The sequence below is a fragment of the Furipterus horrens genome, unplaced genomic scaffold, assembly GCF_987537825.1.
Source record: "Furipterus horrens unplaced genomic scaffold, mFurHor1.1.pri manual_scaffold_2, whole genome shotgun sequence".
Lineage (NCBI taxonomy): Eukaryota > Metazoa > Chordata > Mammalia > Chiroptera > Furipteridae > Furipterus > Furipterus horrens.
In genome coordinates this window covers 158,034,022-158,059,951 of record NW_028327172.1, presented here as the reverse complement: position 1 = coordinate 158,059,951, position 25,930 = coordinate 158,034,022, and the positions used below count along the sequence as shown (strand labels likewise).

General features: G+C 37.4%; 1 protein-coding gene across 1 annotated transcript in view; it reads left to right on the top strand.

The window, feature by feature from the left end:
* Positions 1-257: 257 nt before the first annotated feature.
* Positions 258-25,930, top strand: part of LOC150019808 (putative ribonuclease ZC3H12C) — a 54,689-nt gene continuing 29,016 nt past the window's right edge. Inside the window, exon 1 of the mRNA XM_090268062.1 lies at positions 258-352. Coding sequence (XP_090124188.1) covers positions 329-352 — 24 coding nt within the window. The 5' untranslated portion in view covers positions 258-328. The remainder of the gene's footprint in view (positions 353-25,930) is intronic.

The following is a 25,930-nucleotide window of genomic DNA, read 5'->3' as shown; positions in this document are numbered from 1 at the left end:
GGCTCCAGAGGCGAAGGAGAAGGAAAAGAGGGAAGGGGAGGCGGAAGCCGCGCGGCGGCGGCGGCGGCGGCGGCGGCGGCTGCAGGCGGGAGGTCGAGGAGCGAGCAGGCGGGCGGCACAACCGGGTTCGCTCTCGCCCGCGGGGCAGCGGCGCGGGCGGAGCGCCTGAGCCGGGGCCCGGACAAGTAGTCGGGTGGCCGGGCGGGCGGCATGGGGGAGCCTCCCGCTCGCCCCGCGCCCTAGCGGCGGCCGCGGCGGCCCAGGGCTGAGGAGAGAGGCGGCCGGCCGCTGGAGGGCCCCCGGACTGCCCCGGCTTCCAGGACATGTGATGGCTGCTGAGAAGAGACTGCAAGTAGGTTGAGCAACACGGTTGAGCCCGTGCGCGCGCGCGCGTGTGAGGAGCGAGTTGTGCAAGCCCGAGGAGGGGGCACAGGGGCCGCGGCCGGGGGAAGGGCCGAGGTGGCCGCAGTCGCCGCGGGCGCCGACGCCCGCTCGCCGCTTCTTCGCGCGGTCGGCCATGCCGGGTAGCGGTCCCGCAGGTTTGTCCCTCGGGAAAGGGGATAGAGGGGGCCCACAGCGCCGAGCTTGGTCCCGAGGGAGCCGGGAGTGGGGAGGGACGCGGGCCGGGAGGCCGCGCCGGAGCCTGGTGGAGGAGCCGAGGTCGGTGATCTCCAGGCCCAGGCGGGTTGGACGCCCGGAGGTTGAGTCAGTGAGCTCCCGCGGCCCCTGGGGCTCGGGTGGGGCCGAGGAGGAAAGCCGAGCGACTCCCCGCCGGCGGAGGCGGTCCGCCGGGATCTCGGGCGAGGTGAGGCCGGTCTCCTCCGCCCCGCGGCCTGGGGCACGGGTCCACTCCCGCCTGCCCCAGGGCACAGCCGGCGAAAATGGAGGTGAGCTCGGGCGCCCCAGAGGGAAACGGACCCACAGCCTTGCTCGTGCGGCTCAGACCCTCGCGCGGTCGTGGGCTGAGGCATCATCCGACATCTCCAGCCCCAGCCATTCGCTGTTATTCACCCATTCTTGCATCCAAACCGCCACCGCCCGCAGGCCTGCCCTAACGAGATCTCACCCCACCTCGTCCCTCCCGCACCTCTCGCTTCAGTTTCTGCTGAATTTCCATTTTCACCCAGCGTTCATGGTAGCTGAGCTGGTTTACATTTTTAACTCCGTACGAAGACGTGTTACAAATATAACTTCAAGACATGAATCCCGCTTTTCTTCCCTAAACTGTCTCATCCTTCACTCCTTTTAAGTTTCTTAAGAACAGCTTTTAGCTTTCAAGTACAGATTACTCGGACTGGGTTTCTTGCCTTCTGGGTAACTGATAACAATCCTGGTTGGTGCTCTGTGTTTTGTGATAAAGAGGGAAAATGCTAATTCAGATTTAGTCAAAGTTTTCCTATTGGTTGTAAGACTATTGGAATATCCTTAGACCCCCGAGGCCCTTGCTGATTCAGGTCTTTTTTTTTTTTTTTTTTTTTTCCTTTTACTCTCTTAGAATAGATGCAAAAATACTTAGGGCTCCATACTGTATATTTAGAAATTTGGGAAAATTATTGTTCACTTATTTCATCACATTTTTCTAATTTATGTTATAAACAGAAAACAATGGATATGCCCCAAACATTTTTCGGACTTTCCAAGAACCACAAGAAGTCACAAATACAGTTACTGTTATTTTTTAAATTTAAATTATATTTTATTGTTCATGCTATTACAGTTGTCTCCATTTTCCCCCTCTGCCCCCACACTCCCACTCCCTTAGACAATCTGTACACCATTGTCCATGTCTGTGGGTCATGAATATATGTTCTTTGCAGTTATGTTTATATTTTTCAAACTATGAATGTATTTAGAGTTCAATGTGTATGACTTCCATTTATTTGATCACTTACATATGTAATTAATTTTGGTAGCAACTTTTTAATAATGGTGTTATCTGATGTTTAAATACTTTTTAAAATAACAGAATCTGCCCTGGACGGTTGGTTCAGTTGGTTGGAGCCTCTTCCCGTGCACCAAAAGGTTGCGGGTTCCATTCCTAGTCGGGGCGCATACCTAGAATGCGGGGTCTGTTCCTGGTCGGGTGCGTAGGAGATGCAAGGTGTCTCTCTCTCTCTCCCTCTGCCCCTCTTTCCCATTCTCCCTCTCTAAAATCAATAAGCATATCCTCTGGTGAAGATTTTTTTTTAAATAGTAGAACCAAATATTTATGAAATTATCTTATTCTGATAACCGGAGAAAGATGCCTATTTCATACTTGCCTCTCTCTTCCAAGTTGGCATTCTTATTTTAAGTTACCTAAATCTGTCTACTTGAAGGTACCCTAAAAATATCAGAATAGTCTAGTAACTGTGTCTCTATAATTCAAAATGTTTGGCTATTTTTACTTAAGTTAAGAATGGGTTTTACTTCTCAAAGTAAGTTACAATTCTGCGTCTAGCATCTGGTCATTGCAAAAGTACTTAAACACTAAGCAAAGTAAAACGAACTTTTAAACAAAACAATAACATAAAAGGCAGTATTTTTTAGCCAGCATTTAATAATGAAAGTCTAATGGAAGTATTTAATTAAAATGGAAAATGTTAAGGCCCTGACTGCTGTGGCTCAGTGGATTGAGCATCGGCCTGCGAGCCAAGTGTCGCTGGTTTGATTCCCAGTCAGGGCACATTACTAGGTTGCACACCAGGTCCCCAGTAGGGGACACGTGAGAGCCAACCACACAGTGGTGTTTCTGTCCCTCTCTTTCTCCTTTCCCCTCTCTCTAAAAATAAAATAAACAAATAAATAAATTATTTTTTTTTTGATGGAAAATGTTAAAGGATAGGAAATAGAAACTTGGAATGTCTGTATGCTGATAAGAGTTTTTATTAGTCACTTCCTTTTACTACATTTTGTTTTAATTACAAAACTAATAAAAATATCCTACTTTATATTACTGTCTTCTCTGGAGCTATGTTTTCATGAAATACATTGCCAGATTGGAACCCAAGTGGTTAAGGGAAATTGTATTTTTAAAATATTTTCTCATTCTACAACTGGGTTACCTTCTTTCATTCTAGCAGACCACAATGAGTTTTACATTAATTTTGATTTTTGTAACAGATGAAAAAGTGTTCCTCTCATTTTAGAGCATTTTATGCCATATTATATCATCTTATACCCTTAGTGTTTTTCATTGTTCTTGTACATAAATCTAGAAGAATTCTAGTTTCATTGAGATTTTATTGCAATTTTAAAGAAACAAACAAGTTGTGAAATAGGAGGTATTTAATTCTTTTGGTGTTAGAATTTAGGGTTGTAAACTAATCTCAGTTGTTCTTCACTTGAGACTGGTAAACTACCAATTCCCTCAGCAAATAATTATTTATTATCAGTCCAGGTGCTGTGTTAAGGCCCCTGACCTGTAAAACAAAAGACATTATGAATCAATAGAACATAATGCTAGATCTAATGTAGAGGGAAGAAGTAAATTCAGGTACTGGGGAAAGCTACATTCCAGGCCTCAAAGGTAGGATTCAGTTACAGGCAGACGTTGGAGACATTGTGGGTTCTGTTCTGGACCACTGCAATAAAGTGAGTGGTAATATTTTTTGCTGGTGGGGGGTCTTCCAACACCTGTGAGGCGCGGTAAAGTGGAGCACAATAAAATGAGATAAGCCTCTAGTTAGAGTTGGGTGGGAGTCATTTCCAAATGAATACTGTGAGTCAAGGGACCTGGCAGGAACGAAGGGAGTGGGAGGTCTAGTGTGTCCACAGCATTCAGTGGATGATGAGAGTAGTGAGTGATTAAGGCGGCAAAGATAGTTTGGGAGGTATAGTTCTTCTTGGAAAGAGAAATATTAAGTAACAAGGTCAGTAAATAGCAAAAATCCATTAAATCAGGATTCCAAAGTTACACCTAAAATATTGGGAGATTCTAGGGTTGAATTTCAAATATACCAAATGTTCTAAAAAATGTTGTGTTTTAAGGGCTAATACTCCTCATGGACCTACAGTATATAAAAATCTCATGTCTTTACAAAGCTATAATGTTGAGATTCATCAAAAACATGTTATAATCACTGCTGCTGTTTCACTATTAACAGTTCAGAGAAATTATCAACAATTGAGAATGTGATTTTTTTAAAAAATCTTTTTCATCCCAATAGATCCAATACTTTTGGTCATTCAGTGTGATTTTTCTCTCTAGTTTTTCTATTTGACAGAGGATTGTTTTACTTTTCTAAAATGAAAATAGGGAATAATCACCCATAAAGAATATTACTTATGATTATACATCACAATACTGACAGTAATTCCTGTGCAAAGTGAACTAGCCTAAAGCAAAACCCATAAGCACAGCTGAATATTTGGGCATTCCACCTTTAAGTTAATTATCAAATTGTTAAGGGTGTATAAGAAATAAGTAGAAAATCTCAAGGTCTCCTTGTTTGCCTGAACATTTTTCCCTAGTGCCCCCCCATCCCCACCCACCCACACTTACCTTTTGTTTGGCTCAGCCTTGTTAAAAAATTCAGGCCTCAGCTTAGATCTTAATTGGTTTACTCCATTGTAGTTTAGTAACTTATTATGTCAAGCATTGTTCTAAGTATTCCGCCTGTATTAATGCATTTAATACTTACTACACCTCTATGAAGAAGTATTTCATTACTCCCCCCCACCCCCATGAGGAAAGCAAATCACAATGTAGTTAAAAAACTTGATGGGTCTCACAATTAATGGCAGAGTGAGAGTTCCAACTAAGGCTGAGTCCCTGTTTTAACCAAATATTAAGATCTCTGGAACCTAACACATGTTAATAAATGTGTCTATTATTGTGAGGATTATATTAAATAATATAATGGAATTATCTTTCTTGGGAGTTTGGTCCTTAAAATATATATATTTTTTCTTGTATAATTGGAATTATACTTTCTATAGAGCTTTGTATACCACCTTCCCTTCCCCTTTCAGCATACACCAAGGATTTTCTTATGCCATTAAGAATATTTTAAACATTACCTTCTTAAGAATATGTCATTTATTTAATCATTCTCCTTTTCAGTTAAACATTTGGGGGTTTTTTTCCCAAATTTCATTATCATAATGGTTAAGTTGGACATCCCAGTACAAAAGTTTTTTTCTGTATATGTTTCTTAGTATGGATTCTTAGAAATAATCATCCAAGATAATCAATACACTTTAAGGTGTGTGATGGCCAAAATGCTTTCCAGAAGAGTTGTACTGATATGCACACACCTATTAGCAAAGAGTGCGAGTGGTGATTTCATAATGTGTTTGAATACACTAAGTATTAACTTTTAAAATTTTTGACAGTTTGTTAGATGAGCAATATCTAAGTAAAATTTTTTCCTACTTAATGTTTTAAATTATTAAAGTAGTACGAGTTGATTAAGAAAAAACAAAATTGAAGCCACCTGGAATATCATTACCCAGAAATAACTTCTGTAAATACAATGTTTTGATAAATATTTTCCTGACAGTGTTTCATTCCTGTAGTTATACTTTATAAGATCTTAATTTGGGTTTTAAAGAAAAACATATAAGCATTTCCTAATCCCCCAGTTTTAGGCAAAATTATTTGCTTACTCCTGGTGTTTTCCAAATACTATATATTTTCTATAACATTTACATATTTAGCGACAGTTAACTGTTTCTTCTTTATTTCTTATTTCTTTTCTAGTTTCTGTGCCTCTGCTGTTCATCTAGAAAACAGAGAAAATGCCACCTAGACCATAAGGATTAACTGATAATATAAAATGTTGATAACAGTACCTAGAATTTTTTTTCTATCTTGTTCAGTCTTTAGGCTCCCTAAGGGTAAGGACTCTGTGGTTCCCGCCTTCTAGAGCATTTGGTACAACTAGAAAACTTCATGAAAGTGTTCTTATTGTTAAACGCCATATAGTACTTTAAATAATCTGCTGATGTGGGTAGGATAGACAAAAGCCAGTACGTGATTAATAGATGGACACAATAATGCAGAGCAAATAACGCAGTTGTTGCTACCTAAACATTTTAAAATTAACTTAGAATGCATGATGTGATTTCTTGAGGTGCTGCACATACTTGCCTTGTAAAAATATAATTAACCTTATCTACCCCACTTAACAAGGGAAGGATATTATAAAAGTGAATTTTCCAAAAAATTAGTCTTTAAAGTCTTTCAAGAGCAAAACATTTATTTTATTTTAACTATTTTCAATGGAAGAATGTATACAAATGCATTATATTTTTCTGCCTTTGAGTAATATGTATGTAGCCTGTAATTTCAATTATTATGAAATATAATAGCTAACATTTATTGGGCACTAACTCTATGCCAGGCATAGTATTAAGCACTTAACGTTATCTAATTTAGTTTCATAGTATTTCCATATGGTTTACACTGTTGTTTTGCCTATCATCCAGGCGATGGAGCTCATGCCTAGAGATGTTAACCTTACCAAGGTTATTGAGATTTCTGATTTATCTTAAACTAAACAGCAATACTTGTTATGCTATATATATATATATATGGACAGCAGGACTCCATGATTTATATTGATTTATATCAATGATTTTCGGTGTTTTCTCCTTACTATTAACTGTTCCTTGCTGACATTGTCACTCTCTTCTTCTAATATACAGCAGATACCTACTGTGGAATATGAAACTGAATAACAGCTAATATGTCTAAAATAGAAGTATTTGGGCAGTGATTAAAGGCTTTGGGGATGCTCAGATAGTCTAGGTTACAGAACTGAAAGATTGTACTGTATGGAGAGAGCATGTGGGGCCTCTGAAATCAGCTAAACCTGGATTTGAGTTCAGCTCTGTCCTGGCTGTGATTCTAGGCAAAACTGAGTTTCTCTTTGATTTCTCATCCATCAAACACTATGCACTTTGCAGAGAGTTGTTTTTACTGATTCAAGATAATAAGCGTAAATGTACTTGGCACACAGAAGATACTCGATATTATAAAATGATTTAACAATCTCCTTTGGTTTGACTGGACAGAAATTTTATTTTTTCTGTCTACTTATTCACTGACCCTTAATTGTGTTCCAAGAATTGGGATTACCAGATATGAAATTTCTGTAAAAGCAAGTTTACTGTTACTGCTTTTTTTTTTCTTTTTTAAAGATTTTATTTATTTTTAGAGAGGGATGGTGGTGGGGGTATACATCAGTGTGTGGTTGCCTCTCACACGACCCTAAATGGGGACCTAGCCCACAACCCAGGCATGTGCCCTGACTGGGAATCGAACCAGTGAACCTTTGGTTCGCAGACCGGCACTCAATCCACTGAGCCACACCAGCTAGGGCAGTACTGTTACTGCTTTTAATGTCAGTTTGTATTTTAGATTTTTCAAAGAGCTTTCAAATCCATTACCTCATGTCTTTTAGGGTAAGACTAAAATTAGTTTTTGTTCTCTATTCTTAGTCATTTGTATTCATTTCCTAGTCAAAATTACGTGGGCTTAATTTTATCCTTATTCTGTGACTCGGACTGTTTTAAATCTTAGCGTTTTTGTACACTACAGTGAGCTGGTTTCCCAAATAATTGAAGCTGCCTCCTAATTGTTTTTTTTTTTGCTCCACCCAGTCCCACTTAGTTGATGATTATGTATTAATAATTTTTTTGGAATTTTGCTGTAATTTTAAATGATTAGTACAGCCCTGGCTAGTGTGGCTCAGTTGGTTAGAGCGTTGTCCCATAAACCAAAAAGTCATGGGTTCAATTCCTGGTCAGGGCAACACACCTAGGCTGCAGAGTTGGTCCCTAGCCAGGGCACATACCAGAGGCAACCAATTTATGTTTCTCTCACATTGGTATCATTAATCTCTCTCTCCCTCCCTCACTCCCTTTCTCTCTATAGGTGTCCTGTACTGTAGGGTCCAGTGCTACAGCCTCCCCAACCTGAGTATTCAAGGTACACCCTCCATATGGGCTGACTATACCACCCTCCTCTTGTAGTTGAGCCGTGGTTGCTGTTGGAAGATCTATGGGAGGGATTTACCCAGGCCAGTCAGCTGCAAGGCCTGGCTGTGACCACTGACCACCAACCTCCGCCCTCTGTGGAGGATCAGCTGTGCAGGGGCAAGATGGTGGTGCTCTGATATGGTCTGTAGCTGTCTACTGAGTGCACAGGTCCTGGGGTTTCCTGGGTGGTGCAGGCCAAGGTCAGCCCCACCTATGTTTTGCCCGGGGCCACCCTGCCTGAGCTATAAAGCAATCTGAGATGACTGCTATTTGTACTGAGCTAGGAATTTCCCAGGGGAAGCCAAGCTCTGAATCTAGGCTGGCTGCTGCTAGTGTCAGGTCTGGGGCCACTTAGCAAGAGGTACAGGGGCTAGGGACTCACTAGGGCTGGCTGTTGCTTGTTTGAGAGGATTTAGGAAGTTGTGAAGCATGATCCAAGACCAGCCAATCATGTGCAAATGACTGTTAACAGCTTGGTGGGCCCATAAGTTGGGTAGGACTAAGTCTCAAGGGATCTCCAGGGCAGGGCAAACAGTGTTAGCCAGGGAGATGGGGTCTCATATATGGCACCCCCTGCCAGCTCTGTAGCTCTGTGGCTGTGGTGGGGAGAGGGTTCAAAAAAGGGACAGTGGCCTCTGCCTGCTTTTATGTCTGGGAGTAAGCTGTCCCCCAGCTCTTGCCTGATGACAGACACTTCAATTCCTTTCTGTATGCCACTGGTGCCTTTCAAGCTGCTACCCCAGTGATGGAGCTCAGAGGGAGTGAGTCTGAATAAGTCCATGTGCGGATTTTTTAAGAGGAACTTCTTGGGACGCTAGAAGTTTCCTTCACTGACTCAGTGCCCATTGGTTTTTGCAGTCAGAAGTTATGGGGACTTATCTTCCTGGCTCTGGAACCCTGGTGTGGGGCTGGGACTCCTTGCTCCTGAGATATTCCTCCTAAGTTTTTATCTACCACATATGGAAGTGGCACCAGCCCCTTCCACATCTCCCCCCTCTTACCAGTATGGATGGATGTGGTTTCTTTAATTCTGTAGTTGTCAGACTTCCATTCAGCTCGATTTCTGATGGTTCTGAGTGATGGTTGTTGTATAGTTTAGTTGTAATTTTGATGTGGTTGTGTGAAGAGGTGAGCTGTGTTTACGTATGCCGCCTTCTTGACTGGAAGTCCAGGGTATATATCTTTAACAGAGTTTTTATTTCTTCCATGGTTGTTCGCACTTGCAGCCTTTTCTTAAGTTAGCTTTAATTATGGATTCTTAATTTATTGGCACAAAGGTTTATGCAGAGAATGCCTTCTATTTTATTGAACGTTACAGATGTAATGTTACATATTTGTAGAGTTTCCCAACCTCTTGGTCACACTTTTAAGAGGTCATTCATTCATTCATTCATTCATCATTTAGAACCAGCTCTCCATGTCATTAACCAGTTTTGGATTTTTTTTTTGCTTCCTAATTTATTTGTGCTTTTAATTTTATTCCTTTGCCCACCTGTATTTTTGTTTGTTTGCTCATTTTAACCTTAGCAAGAGGTACAGGGGCTAGGGACTCACTAGGGCTGTTAAATTCCTTTGTTTCTTGTTTTTTATTAAATACACTTACACTGTTTTTCTTTAAGTGTCAGTCTGGCCACATTCTATAGCTTATAATTTTATTGTCATCTATTTCTAAATAGCTGTAATTTTAGTCTTTATTTTTCTTTAACTATAGTTATCTGGAGGAGAGTTTTAATTTACAGGTAGTGGGTTGTGGGGTGGGGGTTAAATTTGTTTTTAGCTGTCTGCTTGCTAACTTCTCACTTTTTGTATCATGGTCAGAATGTTTCCATTCTGTCGGTTTGAGTTTTTTCCTAAGCATTGCAAAGGTGGTCTAGCACAAATGCCTGTCTCTATCTCAAATTTGAAGTTAAGCAACTCAAAGTGAATTATTTGAGTACTTGAGATAAGGGTCATTTAAATTTTTGTTGTTTAAATACCATATACCCTGGAGTGTAATGCTATCGTCATCATTTAAGGCCTGTGGATAAGAGAAGTAAATCTGATGCTTTGGATTGTTAGGGCTTTCTGTCATCTTTGTGTAGGAGTTGAATGGTGTAACTTTTGAAATAAGTTGATTTCCTAGTTTGCTTTAAAAGTATGTGAGTTCCTTGAATGAAGTTTCTCTCCTTTTAGATCTTCTTACCTCTTTCCAGGTGTGCTCCTTTCTGTGTGTTTCCTAGGATTTCACTAGGATTGGAAGAGCCAGCCTGTGGTTTCTCCATAGCCCTGGTTATGCTCTTTACCAATTTGATCATAGTTCAGAGAGCATCATCTGACTACTTCCCACTTTCATCCCCAAGATTCTAAAGCTTTTGGGGGAAAAAAATTAATTCTTCCTTCCTGACCTGTTTATGGATGGGATGAATAAACCAGCCAAGAGGAATACCAAAATTACAGCAATTAACTCCACATTCTTGAAAATGGAGAGTGGTGGCAATTCTTGTAATTCCTGTAAGAAAATTAAGCAAATACTTTTTTTCCAAAGGAAAAAAAAATGCTTCAAATCATTGCCCTTTTATTTTTTATTAAGTTCCTCCTTTTCAGTGTTCTTTCACATCTTTCTGTTACATTAAAGAGAGATCCTCAGATTGGTTTTAATGTCTTTAAAACCACCCTTTTGAATAAGAACATCTGCAGGGAACCACAGGCAGCTAATGTTTGAAGTCGAATTCTGATCCATATGTTAGAAAGATTTTCTATATTAAGAGAAAGAGTATAATTGGAGTATAGGTAGTATATGTTTAAAGTATGGATTTGAAAAATTATCAGAAATTGGCATATAAGAAAAAATGTCACAAAATTAATTTTGTGAGTTTGGTTAAAGTAGGAAATTTTACTGCTGGCCTTGGTGGCTGGGAAGCATATACCAGGTTGGCAGCTGCAGCTTAGCTTCCAGATCATTCCATGCTGTGATAGCACCTGAGTGCAAACAGGCAGGTGGAGAAAACACTTTGGAACTCCTGAGTGACAGCCAGAAGCCAGGATGCCAGTTTGGCAAGTGCACTCTCAGCTGCTGAGTCTTGGGCCTGAGCATTCCTCAGAATAATGGGTAGATCATAAATGTTTATTTCCTACTTTGATAGCAAATGAGTACTTAAATTTTATGTACAGTTTAATTGGGTAATTCTTTGATGATAAACACCTAAAATAGGGAGAACAGTTCAAAATTCTGAAATAATTTTCTTTTTAATGTGTGATAGCCTCTTACTAAACTTTTTGTGTTATCTCTTAAGAAGATCATCAGAATTATAAAATAAAACAACCACTTTCTTATTTTAGAAATACTGGTTCTAAAGACTGGTTAATTTGTTTAATTGCCAAATAGTTGCTTCCCAATAGGTTAAGAACCTCTCCCAAGGGTGAGAAATGGGGTGAACTGATTCTTTTCTCCGAGCACCTGCTTCTGCCCACGCACACGCACACATCAATACACACAAGTGAGGAGGACAGCGCGGGCACAAGGAAGGAGATCAGGAACTAGAAATATGCTAAGATTCTTATGTTTAACAATCTCTTTATCTAAATAGTCATTTGGTTTTACAAGCTATCCTTATAATGTTCATTGTATCTTCCTCAAGGATTTCCATACTTAGAGGTTTAATAATTACTTTAAGCTTACAAGTATTCCAATACCCTGACTGATCCTTCATTTGGTGTCTTCATTTCTGGTGGAAGAGAAATTGGAAGAAGCAACTAGGACAGGAGTATTTAGACTGCCAAATGGCAGCAGTAAGCCTCCAAGTATCTTGAGAGCTAGGAAAGAAGATTGAAGATGGGTTAGAAAAGGAGGCAAAGGAGCAACAAAAAAGAACCTCCTGCTCCTTGAGGACTTGCAGTTTCTGCCATGTCTTTTTCCTCACCTTTCACTCTTCACTCTTCACTCTCAGTCAGTCCTGGCTCGCTGGGTCTTGTAGAGGTTAGGAAGAGTGTTGAGGGTGGTAGAGGAGCACCTCACTGCTTTTTTCAGATTGTCCTTTCAGTTATTCTCATTCATTCATTCATTCATACACAGATGTACATACCTTTTTCCTCTCCTGCCCCATTGAATCCATTTCCTGGTTTAAAGTTCTAAACGGAAAAAAGAAAGAAAAAGAAAAACTACTTCTTCCCTACCAACCACAAAACTACCTTTCTATATCTTATTCCTTTCCTGCCAAGCTTATTAAAAGAATACATATACTACCATCTCTTCTTCAGCACACACTAACCAGGGCTTTCTTTTCTTAACCAGGAGTTTTTAACCTGGGTTCTATGGTTCCCCAGAGGGTCTGTAGATAGAATTTGGGCATTCTTTGATGCTGGATGAGAAAAAAATTTACATGTTTGTATTCATATTCATATAGCATTTCCCTTAATTATGAATGTAAGCAACAAAACCAATATTAATAACAGTTTATATGACTTTATTACCCTTAGAAATCATAAATATTTATCATGTTATAGTTGAAGTAAATATCTTGAAGTATCATTTTCAATTTTACTACTTCAGAGTCATTGTGATGCCCTGGCTGGATGGCTCAGTTGGTTGGAGCATTGTGCCATACACCAAAAGGGTTGTGGGTTCCATACCGGGTCAGGGCACATACCTAGGTTGCAGGTTCAATCACCAGTTGGCATGTATGGGAGGCAACCTATCAATGTTTCTGTTACATCAATGTATCTCTCTCTCTCTCTCTCTTACCCTCTCTCCTCCTCCTCATTCCCTCTCCATCTTCCTCTTTCCCTCTTCCCCCCTCTCCCTTTCTCCCTCCCTTCCTTCCTCTCTATCTAAAATCAGTGAACATATTTTTGGGTGAGGACTGAAAAAAAAGAGGTAATAGCCTTTGCCTGCATAATATTCTTTTTAGAATTAAGTTAATGAGAACATAAAATAATGAAAATGAGGTTTTCTATTGTATTTCAATTTTACTTGTAAACTTTTCTGACACTGAACATTTACTCTGTCAAGGACGAAGTTATTATGTATATTAACTCATTTAATCTTCATAAAAACCCTATGCTGTTGGTGTTGTTATCATCTCTATTTCACATTGACGAAATGGAGACACAGAGCAGTTCAGTAACTTGTCCTGGTCACTTGGTCAGTTGCAGTAGAGGGATGCGTCGTATGGTGTCGGTTCTTATATGCATAAGTTTTAAGATTTCCCTCTTGCTCATCCCCTTGTCTTTAACTTGAGTAAACTCTACCCTGACATTTATACTAAGGGTTCAAGGACACTTTTCAGAATACCAGTAAGTCAGAAATAGTGGTGCCTTTGTAGGAACACATGGCCGAATCTAGTCCAGCTCCCTTTGGTACCTGGGCAGTTGGTTTGCCACCGAGAAAAAATTTGGATGAAATACCATATCCCTTTCATAAAGTCAGCAAAATAATGGTGCCCAAATGTGGCAGAGCAATTAGTTAAAGAAAATGACAATCCAGTGTTATGGTTATTGATAGAAAAAGTTTTAGGGAAATATCAGCATATATAATCCTTCTAAAATGTAATTATGTTTCTGTAGAAGGCAGTTTGTTACTATACTTTACAATAATAAGAAGTATACCTTATATCATTTTAATGAAATCCACATTTTAGATTATTTTCCTAAATCTTTCATGAAGGAGGAAAATATATTTCTGTAAATGATTTTCAAAGGCTATATATTGTGTGGTATGTATACATATAGATGTATATAAGCATATAATTTCATGTAGCTAACCCTTATTGAGTGCTTAGTTATATGCCTGGCACTGTTCCAGTGTTTATATTTATTAGCTCATTAAATTTCAAAATAACCATATTACGTATTTTTTAGAGTTGAGGAAACAGACATGGGGAGATAAATTTGCCTGAGGTGATGTGTGTGTGTGTGTGTGTGTGTGTGCGCGCGCGCGCGCCCACGTGCGCTGTATATCTATGTGTGTGTACAACCTAACCAGCAATCAGTATAATGCTTAATAAAACATTAGAGGCATTCCCATTAACATCAGGAACAACACAAAATAATCATTATTATTTAATATTACAATGTAATGAGATAAAAGTGTGGATCAAGAGATACACAAATTGATAAGGAAGAGACAATCTGATGATTTTATTATGTCTGGAAAACCTAAGAGCCTTGGTGAAACACTAATAGAAACATTGAGGTCACTGAAATACCTACTTCATAAAAGCTTGTACAGGAATAAGAATAGAAATATTTTCTAGATGCCAACAATAACTAGGTAGAAAATATAATGGGGAAGGAAAAACCCTCCATTCACAGCAACAAGAACAAAAGCAAGATACTGTTAAGACAGGTTTATAAGTCCCCATTAAGAAATTTAGGTAACTATATTGAAAGAGAAAATTTCAATAAATTGTTCTTGATTAATATAATCAGCAGTGCTTTTTAAGCAAGTATTACTGCAGCACAGTCTCCATCAAACTCCCAACAGCGTTTTGGTTAAAACTTGTCAAAACAATTCTAAAGTATCTGAAAGCATGTACATGCAAAAACAGCCAGGATAAAAATATGAAAATGAGAAAAACTAATGATAGAAGATGTGCACATGCAAGGTACCCAATATATTATAAATCTGCAGTTTTTAATATATGGTACAGGCACAAAAATATATAGATCTATGTAACTTAATTGGAAGTGTGGAAGTAGGTCAAGCTTATAAGACATTAGTATAAAATAGGGTCACATTACTCCCTCTGCTGTGAGCTTGTTAGAATGCAGAATCTCAAACCCCACCCCAGACTTCCTGAATCAGAATCTTCAAGAACCGCATATGTTCATTTGCTGTGTAAATTTTGAGAAGCATTGCCCTTCGAAGTTCTACAGGACCTGGCTTCCCTTGTCCTTACTTTCTGGCCTCATTATCTGACTCATCCCCTTGCGCACTTGCTACCTGTCATACTGGCCACCTTGCTGAGCGTGAACACACTCTCATCTCAGGGCTTTATAATTAATCCTCCCTATTACATATTTCCTTTCACTTCATTAGGTATCTGAACGATTATTACGTTATCAGTGAAGCCTTCCCTGATTCAAAGTTTCTTTGTAGCACTTACCCATCACCTGACATGTATTGTTAATAATCTTTCCCTCTCCCCCACCCCACTCTGCACCATAAACTTGGTGAGAGAAGAAGACTTGCTTGTTCTTGCTGTATTCTCAGCACCAGGCCCTGGGAGGGTCCTGTTTGCTGAATAAAACTGCTATTAAAAATTGTAGGTAAGATCTCTAAGTAAGTTGTGAAGAGGGAGAAATTACAGCTGATTGTTTTTCATTGTAGTTATGTTCTGTAAAGTTGCTGCAAATACTGAACCTTTGCTTCTGTAGGAAACACAGGACTACTGTGAACCTCAAGTCAAAACATTTTCATCGACCAGTCAGTACATAACCTTGTTGTACATGTCTTGCTGTTTAAAGAAACCTTATTTAATATATATATAGTTGATTCATTAACATTGAACTCAAGACCAGCAGCACTGTAACTCATGTCTTAAAAAGCTTACCTAACACCTATTTTCTCCAGAAGGCACTTTACAACCCTTTTGCTCTTAGGAACAATAGATAGCATTAAGCTGGGGGCCATTGAAACAGCAAATTCACCAAGAAAAAGCACAAAAATGCAAAAAAAATAGCACTAAATAGTCCTTTTTAGGACACTGGTTTACAGTATGAGAGCTGGAAGAAGGGAAAGCTTCACTTTGTTCAGCCTCGGCTAGAATGTGTGCCTTGAGCCACTCACATTTTCTGTCTCTCTGCTCAGGTGTGTGTCTGTTGAATGACTCCAGAGCACCTCGACTGTTAATTTCAGGGTTACAAATTTTATGAGGTAGTCAAATTTGCAAATACAGAATCCATGAATAATAAGAACCAACTGTACATCATGCCTTTAATAAATATGTATTGTGTTTATACTATGTGTCATGCTCCCAGAATTATTCACTCAAATATCTATTAAATCCTAGCTACATCAGGCCCTGTGCAAAACTTCAATAATCCAAAGATAAGTTTACCAGTGTTCCAGGAAAGTTTTCATGGCAAGGTTGGTTTTTAGCTGAGTCTTCAGTAATAATGGGGGTAGGATTTCAGCATGCAAAGCTGTACATAGTTATTTTAGAAGAAAGAAACTTGAGGTCAGTGTTTTTAAATTTGGCTACACATGAGAATCACCTAGAGTATGGCCAGGCTTCATCCCAACCAAAATAAATAAATAAATAAACCTCTAGGGGTGGAACTCTGGAATCTAAATACTGTATTTAAACCTCCCCAGATGGTTCCAATGTGTAACCAAATTGAGAGAGCCACTGCTTTAAATACTTGTGTTTGGCTGGAGTATAGGTTATATAAAGTAAGCAAAGAACAAGTAAATCTGAGAAAGAGATTTTGGCCCTGGTATTGAAATGTCATCATTTATTTAGCACGTATTTGTTAAGCGCCTGTTGTGTGCCAGGCACTCTCCTGGGTGCTGCAGGTAAATCAGAAAACAAAACACGAGAATCCCTGTCCTCTTAGAGGTTACAATCAAATTGCATTGGCAGCTGTTTAGGATGATTCATATTGTAGATTTAATTATAGTATATGATGATTTGTATTTAGAAGGAATCTTGTCCTAAGTGCTCAGAATAATAAATTTAATGTCTAAATTATTACCTCACCCTCTGGTATGAATAGAACTCTACAAAGAAAAATTTTCTTTTAAACTTTTGTGCTAATTTCACTGAGCATATGTTCTAACATTCATTTTGTTTGCCTCAATGTTTTTCAGTTTCTTGCTCACCAGGACAATTGTCTAAAATCAGTAGTATGAGGACCATTGGAAGTATTAACTGAAGCACTTTGTTTTTCCATCTTATAAGAATTGGTATATAAAGAACTAGTTTCTATCTTGATCACTAATAAGAACTTTTATTGAGTCATAGTTGTTTGCAGCTTCTTGTGTATATTTGCTGTACACCATGTTTTAGCTTTTTCTGAGTTCCTTTACATTTAATATGCTATTATCTCTTCTAGACCATTAGTAAAAACAGACAAACCTAATGATAGAGCCCTATTTTAATTTTGTTTGCTCTAGCTATTCTTTATAGCCTAAATCTGTCGATTTCACTTTCGCAATCCTTTTGGTCAAGCAGCTTTGAAGTAGTTTGCTAAGCAGTTATTTAATACCTAAAGAATAAGACAGGCACCCATCTTCAGCTGGTATGTGTAGCCTGAAGGTATAATTGTGTGCAGATATGAGCACATACTAGGTACAAGTGAGGAATGTCAGCCCCAGCCAGTATGGCTCAGTTGGTTGGAGTGTTGTTTATTACCAGAGGTTTGCAGGTTCAATTCCAGTCAGAGAGCACATATCAGGTTATGGGTTTGGTCCCCCGTCCAGGCATGTACAGGAGCAACCAGTCGATGCCTCTCCCTTTCCCTCTCTCTAAAAGCAATGAAAAAATATTCCTGGGTGAGAATTTTCTTTTTTAAATGAGGAATGCCAGAGTAGGAGATAACTAACTGTGCCATGGCATCAGGAGAGGAGTTCTGGCTAGGTTTTGATAATGATGTTGTAAATATTGTCATTACCATACGAGATAAAGAGTCATTTCACTATCGTCCAGTTGTGATATAATTCCGAGACTGTCTTATATATTTTATATAAAGTTACACTTTTTTGGTCAGTTCTTACTCAGTTTTAATTATACCAAATATACCTGTGTTTTGTTAATTTGGATGATATCATGTGCTTTCTGATTCTTTTAAAATCATCTACTATGGCCTTTTTTTCCTCAGGAATTTCCTCTCCACTATTCCCTCATATATTAGCTGTTTAGTAACCTATTACAGTAGCATTTTGGATGTGATTTGTATTCCTTAACCTTTTCTAAAATTCTTTGTTTCTTGAGTATGTATAAGTTTCATAAAAATTTAAGATGATCATTTAGACTTATGTATTTAATGAAATTTTTAAAATACTAAATGGGAAGCTAATCACTGAGAAATATTTGAGGTCTAAGAATATGTGTTATGTCGTCATTTAAAATGACTATAGAAAATCTTTTGTTTTTAGACCACTGGAAAGAAAAACTGATTTTGTGGATTTATTTAGTATCTATCTCCGAACTCTTAAGACAACTGAGGGTTGTCTGCTCTTAGTGATATGGCATAGAAAGTTTTTTTTTTAAATCAAACTCTAAGACATTTTACTTTGAGGAGCATTATCTTCTTTATTACAGAATTAAAAAAAAAACTTTATATGTATTTTTAAAAGTAGTCTGATCAGCCCTAGCACACGTGACTCAGTGGATTGAGCGCTGGCCTGTGAACCAACAGGTTGCAGGTTCGATTCCCAGTCAGGGCACATGCCTGGGTTGCAGGCCAGGTCCCCAGTTAGGGGTGTCAAGAGGCAACCACACATTGATGTTTCTCTCCCTCTCTTTCTCTGTCCCTTCCCATCTCTCTCAAAATTAATAAATAAAGTATTTAAAAATAAATAAAAATATAAATAGTCTGATCAGAGTTAATATATGTAAGTCTTTTTATCACTTTTTTTCCATAATAGTTCTTTATAACAAAACTTTTTACTGTTGAATATTGTTTGAAGGGGTCTTTTTCCTGCCTTAGTTCTGAACCAACTGCCAACTGAGAAATAGACAAGGGAGCCAGGCAGATGGACATCAAAAAGAGCAGGGTTTTTTGTTTTGTTTTGTTTTGATACAGCTATTGTAGAATGTGGCTTAAGATCACAGCATAAAGGGCTTAGTCACATTGCACTCCCAAATTAGAAAGACTTCACCACTCAACCTCAGGCAGTGCTGGAGAGCAAAGCAACCATATACTCTACACCTGTGCAGATCCTGAAGCGAAGTTTGTGAGTCAGGAGCTGGGCTTTGCTTTCCCAGTTGCTCTTCCCAGATTTACCCATCAGATTAGTCATCCTCAGATGAGGAGGCAGAGGCCTTAGTATTACTCCAACAGATGGCACTCTGTGTGGGAAGTTGAAGCCAGAGGAGGAGACTGCATGAGAAGACCTCTCATCACTGAGAGGCTTGTGCTCACTCAGTTCCACAGCTGAATGAAATGCGGAAAGCAGCCCCAGTGGCAGAACCGTGGCTACAGGAACATTGCAAATAGCTGAGGCCTCTTTGATAAGCTCACCTTGTCACGAAAGAGAAATAAAAACTAGCAGGGGAGCATTTTTGTTCATATGAATGCCTGCATTCATATTTGCAGGAGTTTTTTTTACTGGTCATATTTTTCACTCAGATGTCTTCAAGATACCTTCACATTGTTGCACACAAAGGTTTCTTCCGTGCGGATTATGGGAGACTACATGGCTCTGCCCTCGTGAAGCTTATAGCCTGGTTCATAAATAAATGCTTATATTAATGCAGTACAGACTCTTCATGCTATAGAAATTCAAAGTAGTTGGACATCAATAAAAACTGAACCAGTCCTGGAAGGTTTTAGGGGAAAATAAACCTTGAGCTGGATTCAGAATAGCGGGTGTGGTCTGGGTAGATGGGGCAGTGCAAGAGAACACTTACGGGGACTTCACTTGTGCTATCCCTTCACCTTAAGTGAAATGGGAAATAAGACTAGAGAGCCAGGAGGGGCCCAGGCTGTAGAAGGCACCTTGAAAACAAAGCAGAGAACCAGATATTTATGATTTGTTGCAGAGACTTTTAAGCATAAAAGTGGTGTCTGAAAATCAGTCTGGCAGGGATGTACTTAGGGGGTATTCAAGAAAGGAGTAACTTAAGAAATGAAAGTAACCAAGACCCAAAGAAAATAAAATATGTTAAAGCTCTCATGGTGCATTTGACTTCCTAAATATAATAACCCAGAGATTAGAGTTAGTGCCTGATTGATTTTGCTGCATTCTTTTACACCATGTGTATAAATGAGGTTTTTTGTTGGTTGGTTGGTTTGTAGTTTTAACTCTCAAAAATAATTTTATAATCTTTTAAGTTTAGGGGGACAATTGGTAAAATTTCATATAATAATCTTTTATGGTGTTATTGTTAGGGTTGAAAGAGATTGCATATTAAAGGGGAACACACCCATATTAGGAGAAAGGTATCAGGAAGAGGGTTTACAAAGAGAATTGATTTCAAACACTAGCATTAAAACTCAAAAGTTTCACATTCATACCTCAGCAAGTGTACAAGGGCCTGTCGTATAGTTGAAGTTTCAGATGTTAGACACAGCCTTAGCAATGACAGATTTTAGTATCCACCTAAAACTACACTGTCCTGTTTTCTTGTGTCATAACTGCACAGTCATTTTTGGCAGTGATCCAAGCAGAGCTGACAGCTGTTTGTATTGGCTCTGTGGTGGGAGGTGGACTAGGGCCGTGTGACTAAGAGAGACAGACTAGGGCCGTCTTTTCACCCAGATGTTTTAATGTGCTTAACATTATTCAATAGTAGCAACCCAGATAATCTAAATACCACAGCAGGATTTGATTAGCTTTTTCAGATCACTGCATTTATTTGCTATTGCAAAAAAGCTTAATCCAGTACTAGAGATCAGGGTGCCTGCTGAGCTCTTGGAAAGTTTTCTCTCATTCTTTGTGTTCACAGTGGTAGGAATTAGTGAGAAGAGTCCTCTTCCTGAATTAAAGCTATAAAATAGTAACTATAGTAGCAAGGGACAAAAAAGAAGAAAGAGAACCCAAGGGAAAGAAGAAGGCTGTCTATTCATACTAAAGAGTTTCCTTTGTATATACAAAAGAAAAAGGTTTTAATATAAATTCATAAATATTGACCATAAATATTGCTCTTGCTAGTCAGTGTATAGCTTAAGTTTTATTGTCTTTTAGTTTTAACTACTTTGCATGAACATATGTTTGTTTTTTTAATCTCTTTTAATCAAACTCAGTTTTACCAGAAGTACATTTACTAAGCCATACTAGTGGCATAGATTTATCTTTCTTACTCCTTTCAGGGCTCATACCTTTTACTCATGAATTTTCAAAAAGAAGTACTACCTTATAACCAAAAAAGGGAAAAAAATTTAATTTTCTTCGTTTCTTTAAGGTTATGCTTATCCAAGTCATAAAATTTGAATTCTATGTAAATCACTATAATTTACAATGAACTATGTAATACTAGAGATTCTTTATCTTTAATAGGCCTATGAAATTAGACAATGGGCTTAACTATTGCAGAAGCATTACTGTAACCCTTGGCAAAAAAAAAAAAAGAAAGTTCTTGATTTAGAAGTTAGTCTTACTTTAGAAGTTAGTATGTCATTTAGAATCAAATAATTTAGTTAAAAAATATTTTTAGATTTTAAAATTTTCTAATATTTTTGATATGATATACTTTTAAGTTCTTGGTGAAAGATATCTATAGACAAATGGTGTTCTATAGATCATACTTTATATTTCAACTTTTTCTGGAAACAACAGTAATGTTTAGGCTTTTAGGAGGTATTAGGAATGCTTTTAATGAGATAACTGAAGATTTTTAACCATGTAGAGTACATCTTACTCTGATTTTGTACATAAAGAAGAGCTTATTTACATTTGAGAGAGCACAATAAGGACATGACCAAGAGTCCCAGCCTATATTATGTTTTTCTAAATATTCACAAATGATTAATTATGAATAACCTCTATATATGTATATGAAAGGAGAGATTGATTTAGATTGTTTGGGGTGCTCTAACCAAATTTTATATCTTTAGAGTTTATGATTATATGTATAATGGAAAAACCTAGGCTCTGCCTGAATCAGCATATATCAAAATATTGTATTAAGAGCAGCTTTTTGCCTTTTTTTATATTTGCACTGAAATGAAAAGGGGATACTTGTGTGTATGTACATGTGTGTACTACATCACGTAAGTATATGTAGTAGGACAGCTCTAGATTCCCTTTTTCTGTAGTAGAGAAATTTTCTCACATCTGATGGTGTTTAAATTTTGATTGAATTTTTTTCATCTTTAGAGGCCACTCAAAATAGATATAACTTATGCAGCCCTCAAAAGCAAGTAGCCCATAGCATTATAAATACTGCAAGTATGAAACTCTGAAATAAATCAGGGATAACAAGCTCTCTCACTGAGGGTGCTGTTTTTTGTATACTTTATATCCTTCAAAAAAAATCACAATATTTCTTTCCTTATAAAGTTTATTATGTTGCTGAACTGAAATCTGAATATCACATCTTACAAATTTTATGAAACACAAATAATTTTAACAGGTATATAAAGATTTTGCTTTTATTTCATTACATGATTAACTAGTATTTATCATGGAAGAATATTACACTACTATCTGACATAAATAAGATATGCTACCCTGGTGATTTTAGGTTGAAGTTAGTTTTGCCTATATGTATATTTCAAATGAGTCATTTGGTACGAAGTTGCACCAAACTTGTTTTATTTTTATGGAATACCTTACTACACTATACTTGAGTGAATTTACTTTCGATAATCAGTTCTGTTTGTAAGCCCTTAAACCATTTTCTTTTGCAATGTTATATTCATCATCTTTTTTTCTATTTATTGTATTGCAACAAATTAACCAATACTTTAGATTTCCCAGTATTTCCAGGCAAATAGTTTTATTATAACCTTATGTCTCATTTCACCAGTAACTCACTTATTACAAAAAAGGGATTGCTGCAGTCACTAATTGCTACTTTGACATACCTCCTTTTCTGTATTTCTCGAAACAAAAAGCTATGCTAGAGTATAGCCTCAACTTTTTGGAAATATGCAACTTTTACTACTTCAAATATAATTGGTTTCTTTGTTTCATGCATTAAAAACAGGGAGGAAAAGCTGATGCCTGCCCAAGCCAGGTGTTTCTTGTTGGCAGCCTGCTCCCTAATGACTGCTCTCAAAGAGCAGCTGCCTACTAGTCAGCTTTGTATGGCCTATTGTTGCCTCACACCCCTCGTTAATACACATGCTGCCCCTGCCGACCCCAAGAGTGACATCAACTTGCTTATCTTAAAAAACCTGGACGCAGGGTGCTGAGGTTGGCTTGCATCTGCCTAGCCAACTAATTGTGAGCTTTCTGGCCTATGATTGGCTGTTATTTCACTTGGTAGTAGGTTAAGCAAAGACATTGCCATTCCATCTGTTCAACCATTCATTGTTTTTCTTGCCTGCCTGGAAGTCTGCAGCTAGAATTGTGTTAAGGAGTTACTGCTGAAGCTGCTACAGAAACCAGTGTCTTTGTATTTTCCTGTTAATGTGAGTATCTGTGCTACTTAATGCCTTGGAAGTTAAACTTTAGTAAATATTCAAAGTTTTATTTGAACTCTGTAAAGGATAGAAAGCACCTCAAATGAAAAGAAAGCCTACAACTTACTATATAGTGCAAAAATACCAGAAAATTAAATTATCTGTGTAAAATATGTGAAGCAGGTATTTTACATTTTTATAATTCTGGAGTTTTATAATTACAGCTTCACGAGCATTTGCAAGACGTTAGGCATGGCATGTAATCATTTAGTAATTAAAGATAAGTGATAGTTACATGTTCTGATATTTTGATAAACAATAAATTTAGATTTTATCTTATCACATCCTTATGTTTCTTTAAGTGTCACTGTCAGACCTAGGTGCTGTAAAGTAATACTAAGATTTGATAGATTTTTCCATTGTCTTAAAAACCTACCTAGGGGAGATGGATGGATATGGGCAAATGTTTCAAATAACTTGTCTTAAATATGATCATTAAGCATCCAGTTGCTTTGTCAGCAATTTCAGTATTCACATAGAGTTACTAATTTCTTCTCTCCCATCTTTTTCTTTCCTTGCATGAGTTCCAGATATTAGATTGAAGATGTCATTTCAAGAACTATTGCTTTCAAGAGTTCTGTAGTGGGGAAGGGAGGAAGAAACAAAGACTTTCATCTCTCAGTTGGGAGGGAAAGAAAGAGCATAAAGGGTTAAAGAGAGGTTTTTATTTCTTCCACATGCCCTTTTGTGTGAACATATGCATAAGTCTATTGAAAGTTTTCAGAAGATGGGCAGGCCACCAGTTGCTGGCTCCTGCAGTTCCAGTAGACATCTGTTGCCCTGGAGCATTAACCAATCTGTTCAAAGGGACATCCTTCCTTTGTTAGCTAGAGCCATGCAGACAACAGCACTCACTGAAATACAGTAGTAATTAAATACACAGAGACTACAGCAGTAGGTAGTTATTACATATTCATTATTTTATTTTCATTGTTCTCTTAGTATTACCATTTGGGTAACAACCAGAACCCACTTTATGGCATTATAACTTTACATTACAAACAAATAAATTGATCTAACAAGTTTATGGTCTTAATATTCCTGATTAATGTGAGGCTCTGTGAGAATTTTTGATTAGAGATGAAGGATTATCCAAGGCATCTAATGAGAACTTTGAGAAAATCTCACTAAATGTGGAGTTTGTGTGTATGCAACAAATTGCTAGTAAAATAGCCATTATATCATTAAAGTTTCTCTTTGATCAGTAATATAATTAGCTATACTCCATCATCATCTACAAAATTATGAAAATTTAGTTCTTTTTTTGAAAAATATTTTTTGATTTTTAACTTTTAGGTCTTTAGCAAAAATTGTTTTCATTTTCAATACATTATCAAGAGGGAATCTATAGCTTTTTAAGTGTAGAAATCTGTTTTCAGACCATTGTATTTTTGCCCAATATCTTTGTGTTCATGAATACAGTATGTAAAGACCAGTTATAATGGATTCCTGATATTAAGCTTAAAAGTTAAGCCATACTTCTTGGAGTTATTTGATAACTATCAGAGTATAAACTGTGACCTACTTTGTGTGTGAAACTTGGTCTAGGCTGCTTCTTCAGGAACTGAAGAAAATTACCCTTATTAATAAATAGTTGACTAAAGATGATTTATATATACTTCCACTTGAGTAAATATAAAACTTAAAAAGCCTATAAATGGTTTAGAAATTAAAGAGAAAAGTATTTTCTATCATACATGTAATACATTTTGTGGTATTATGAGAGTCTTTGCTATCTTTTCTTTTTCAAAACTATATTGATCATTTTTAAGGCACTGAACAAAAGATCATATACCATTCTTTTTTTTTTCCATATACCAGTCTTTATCCTAAGATTCTTATAATAATTACTTGTAAGTTTTACACAGTACATTGACAAGTACTGCAGCATATAAAAATATTTTTATTGTAGCCTTTAATTTTTAATTGAATGATTTGAAGATATTGCCAAATTCTTTTCTAAGTATCATATTAAGTTATGACAATACTTTATTGATTACAAGTGGGTAAGGAAACATTTTAGAGGTTAAAGTTTAAAAAAAACCAAAAACAAATCTTTACCATTTAGATCAGTACAAATCAGGTTATTTCAAATTTATATTAGGTAGTAGAGAAAATGTATGCAGTTTATAGGCCCGGTATTTGAACTCAGTTGACCTTATTTGTACTATTTCATACTTAGTTGATTTATTGGTACTAAACATTTAACTGCTTATTTAGGACAAGATGACATTGAATAATTTTCTCTCAGGTAACCAGTGAAAAATGGAAAGAGTGAAAAAAAAAGCTAAATCAGAATCTTTTAAAAGAAAAATTATTTTCCAACAAAATTTGATGTTAATTTTTTTTAAAGTAGGTTAGCTCAAACTTACATATATTCCAATTATTACATGTTAGCCCAATTCTTTCAGACTTTTTGTTTAAATAGTATATATAAATTACATGAATTATCACAAGTTAAATGTGTGTGATATTCACTAAATATATTTGTATACAAATGAGTTTTATCTGGTTTAATATTATAAAAAGCAAACAACTGATAATCTCATTTTTTTCTGTTGTATCATGGGCATATAATAGAAGTATATAGCAGATTTACATAGTGTCATCAACACTTTTTAAATTAGATTGAAGGTGATATAGAAGGATTGAAATACTTTTTAGGGTTTTTATATTAAACACTTCACAGTATTTG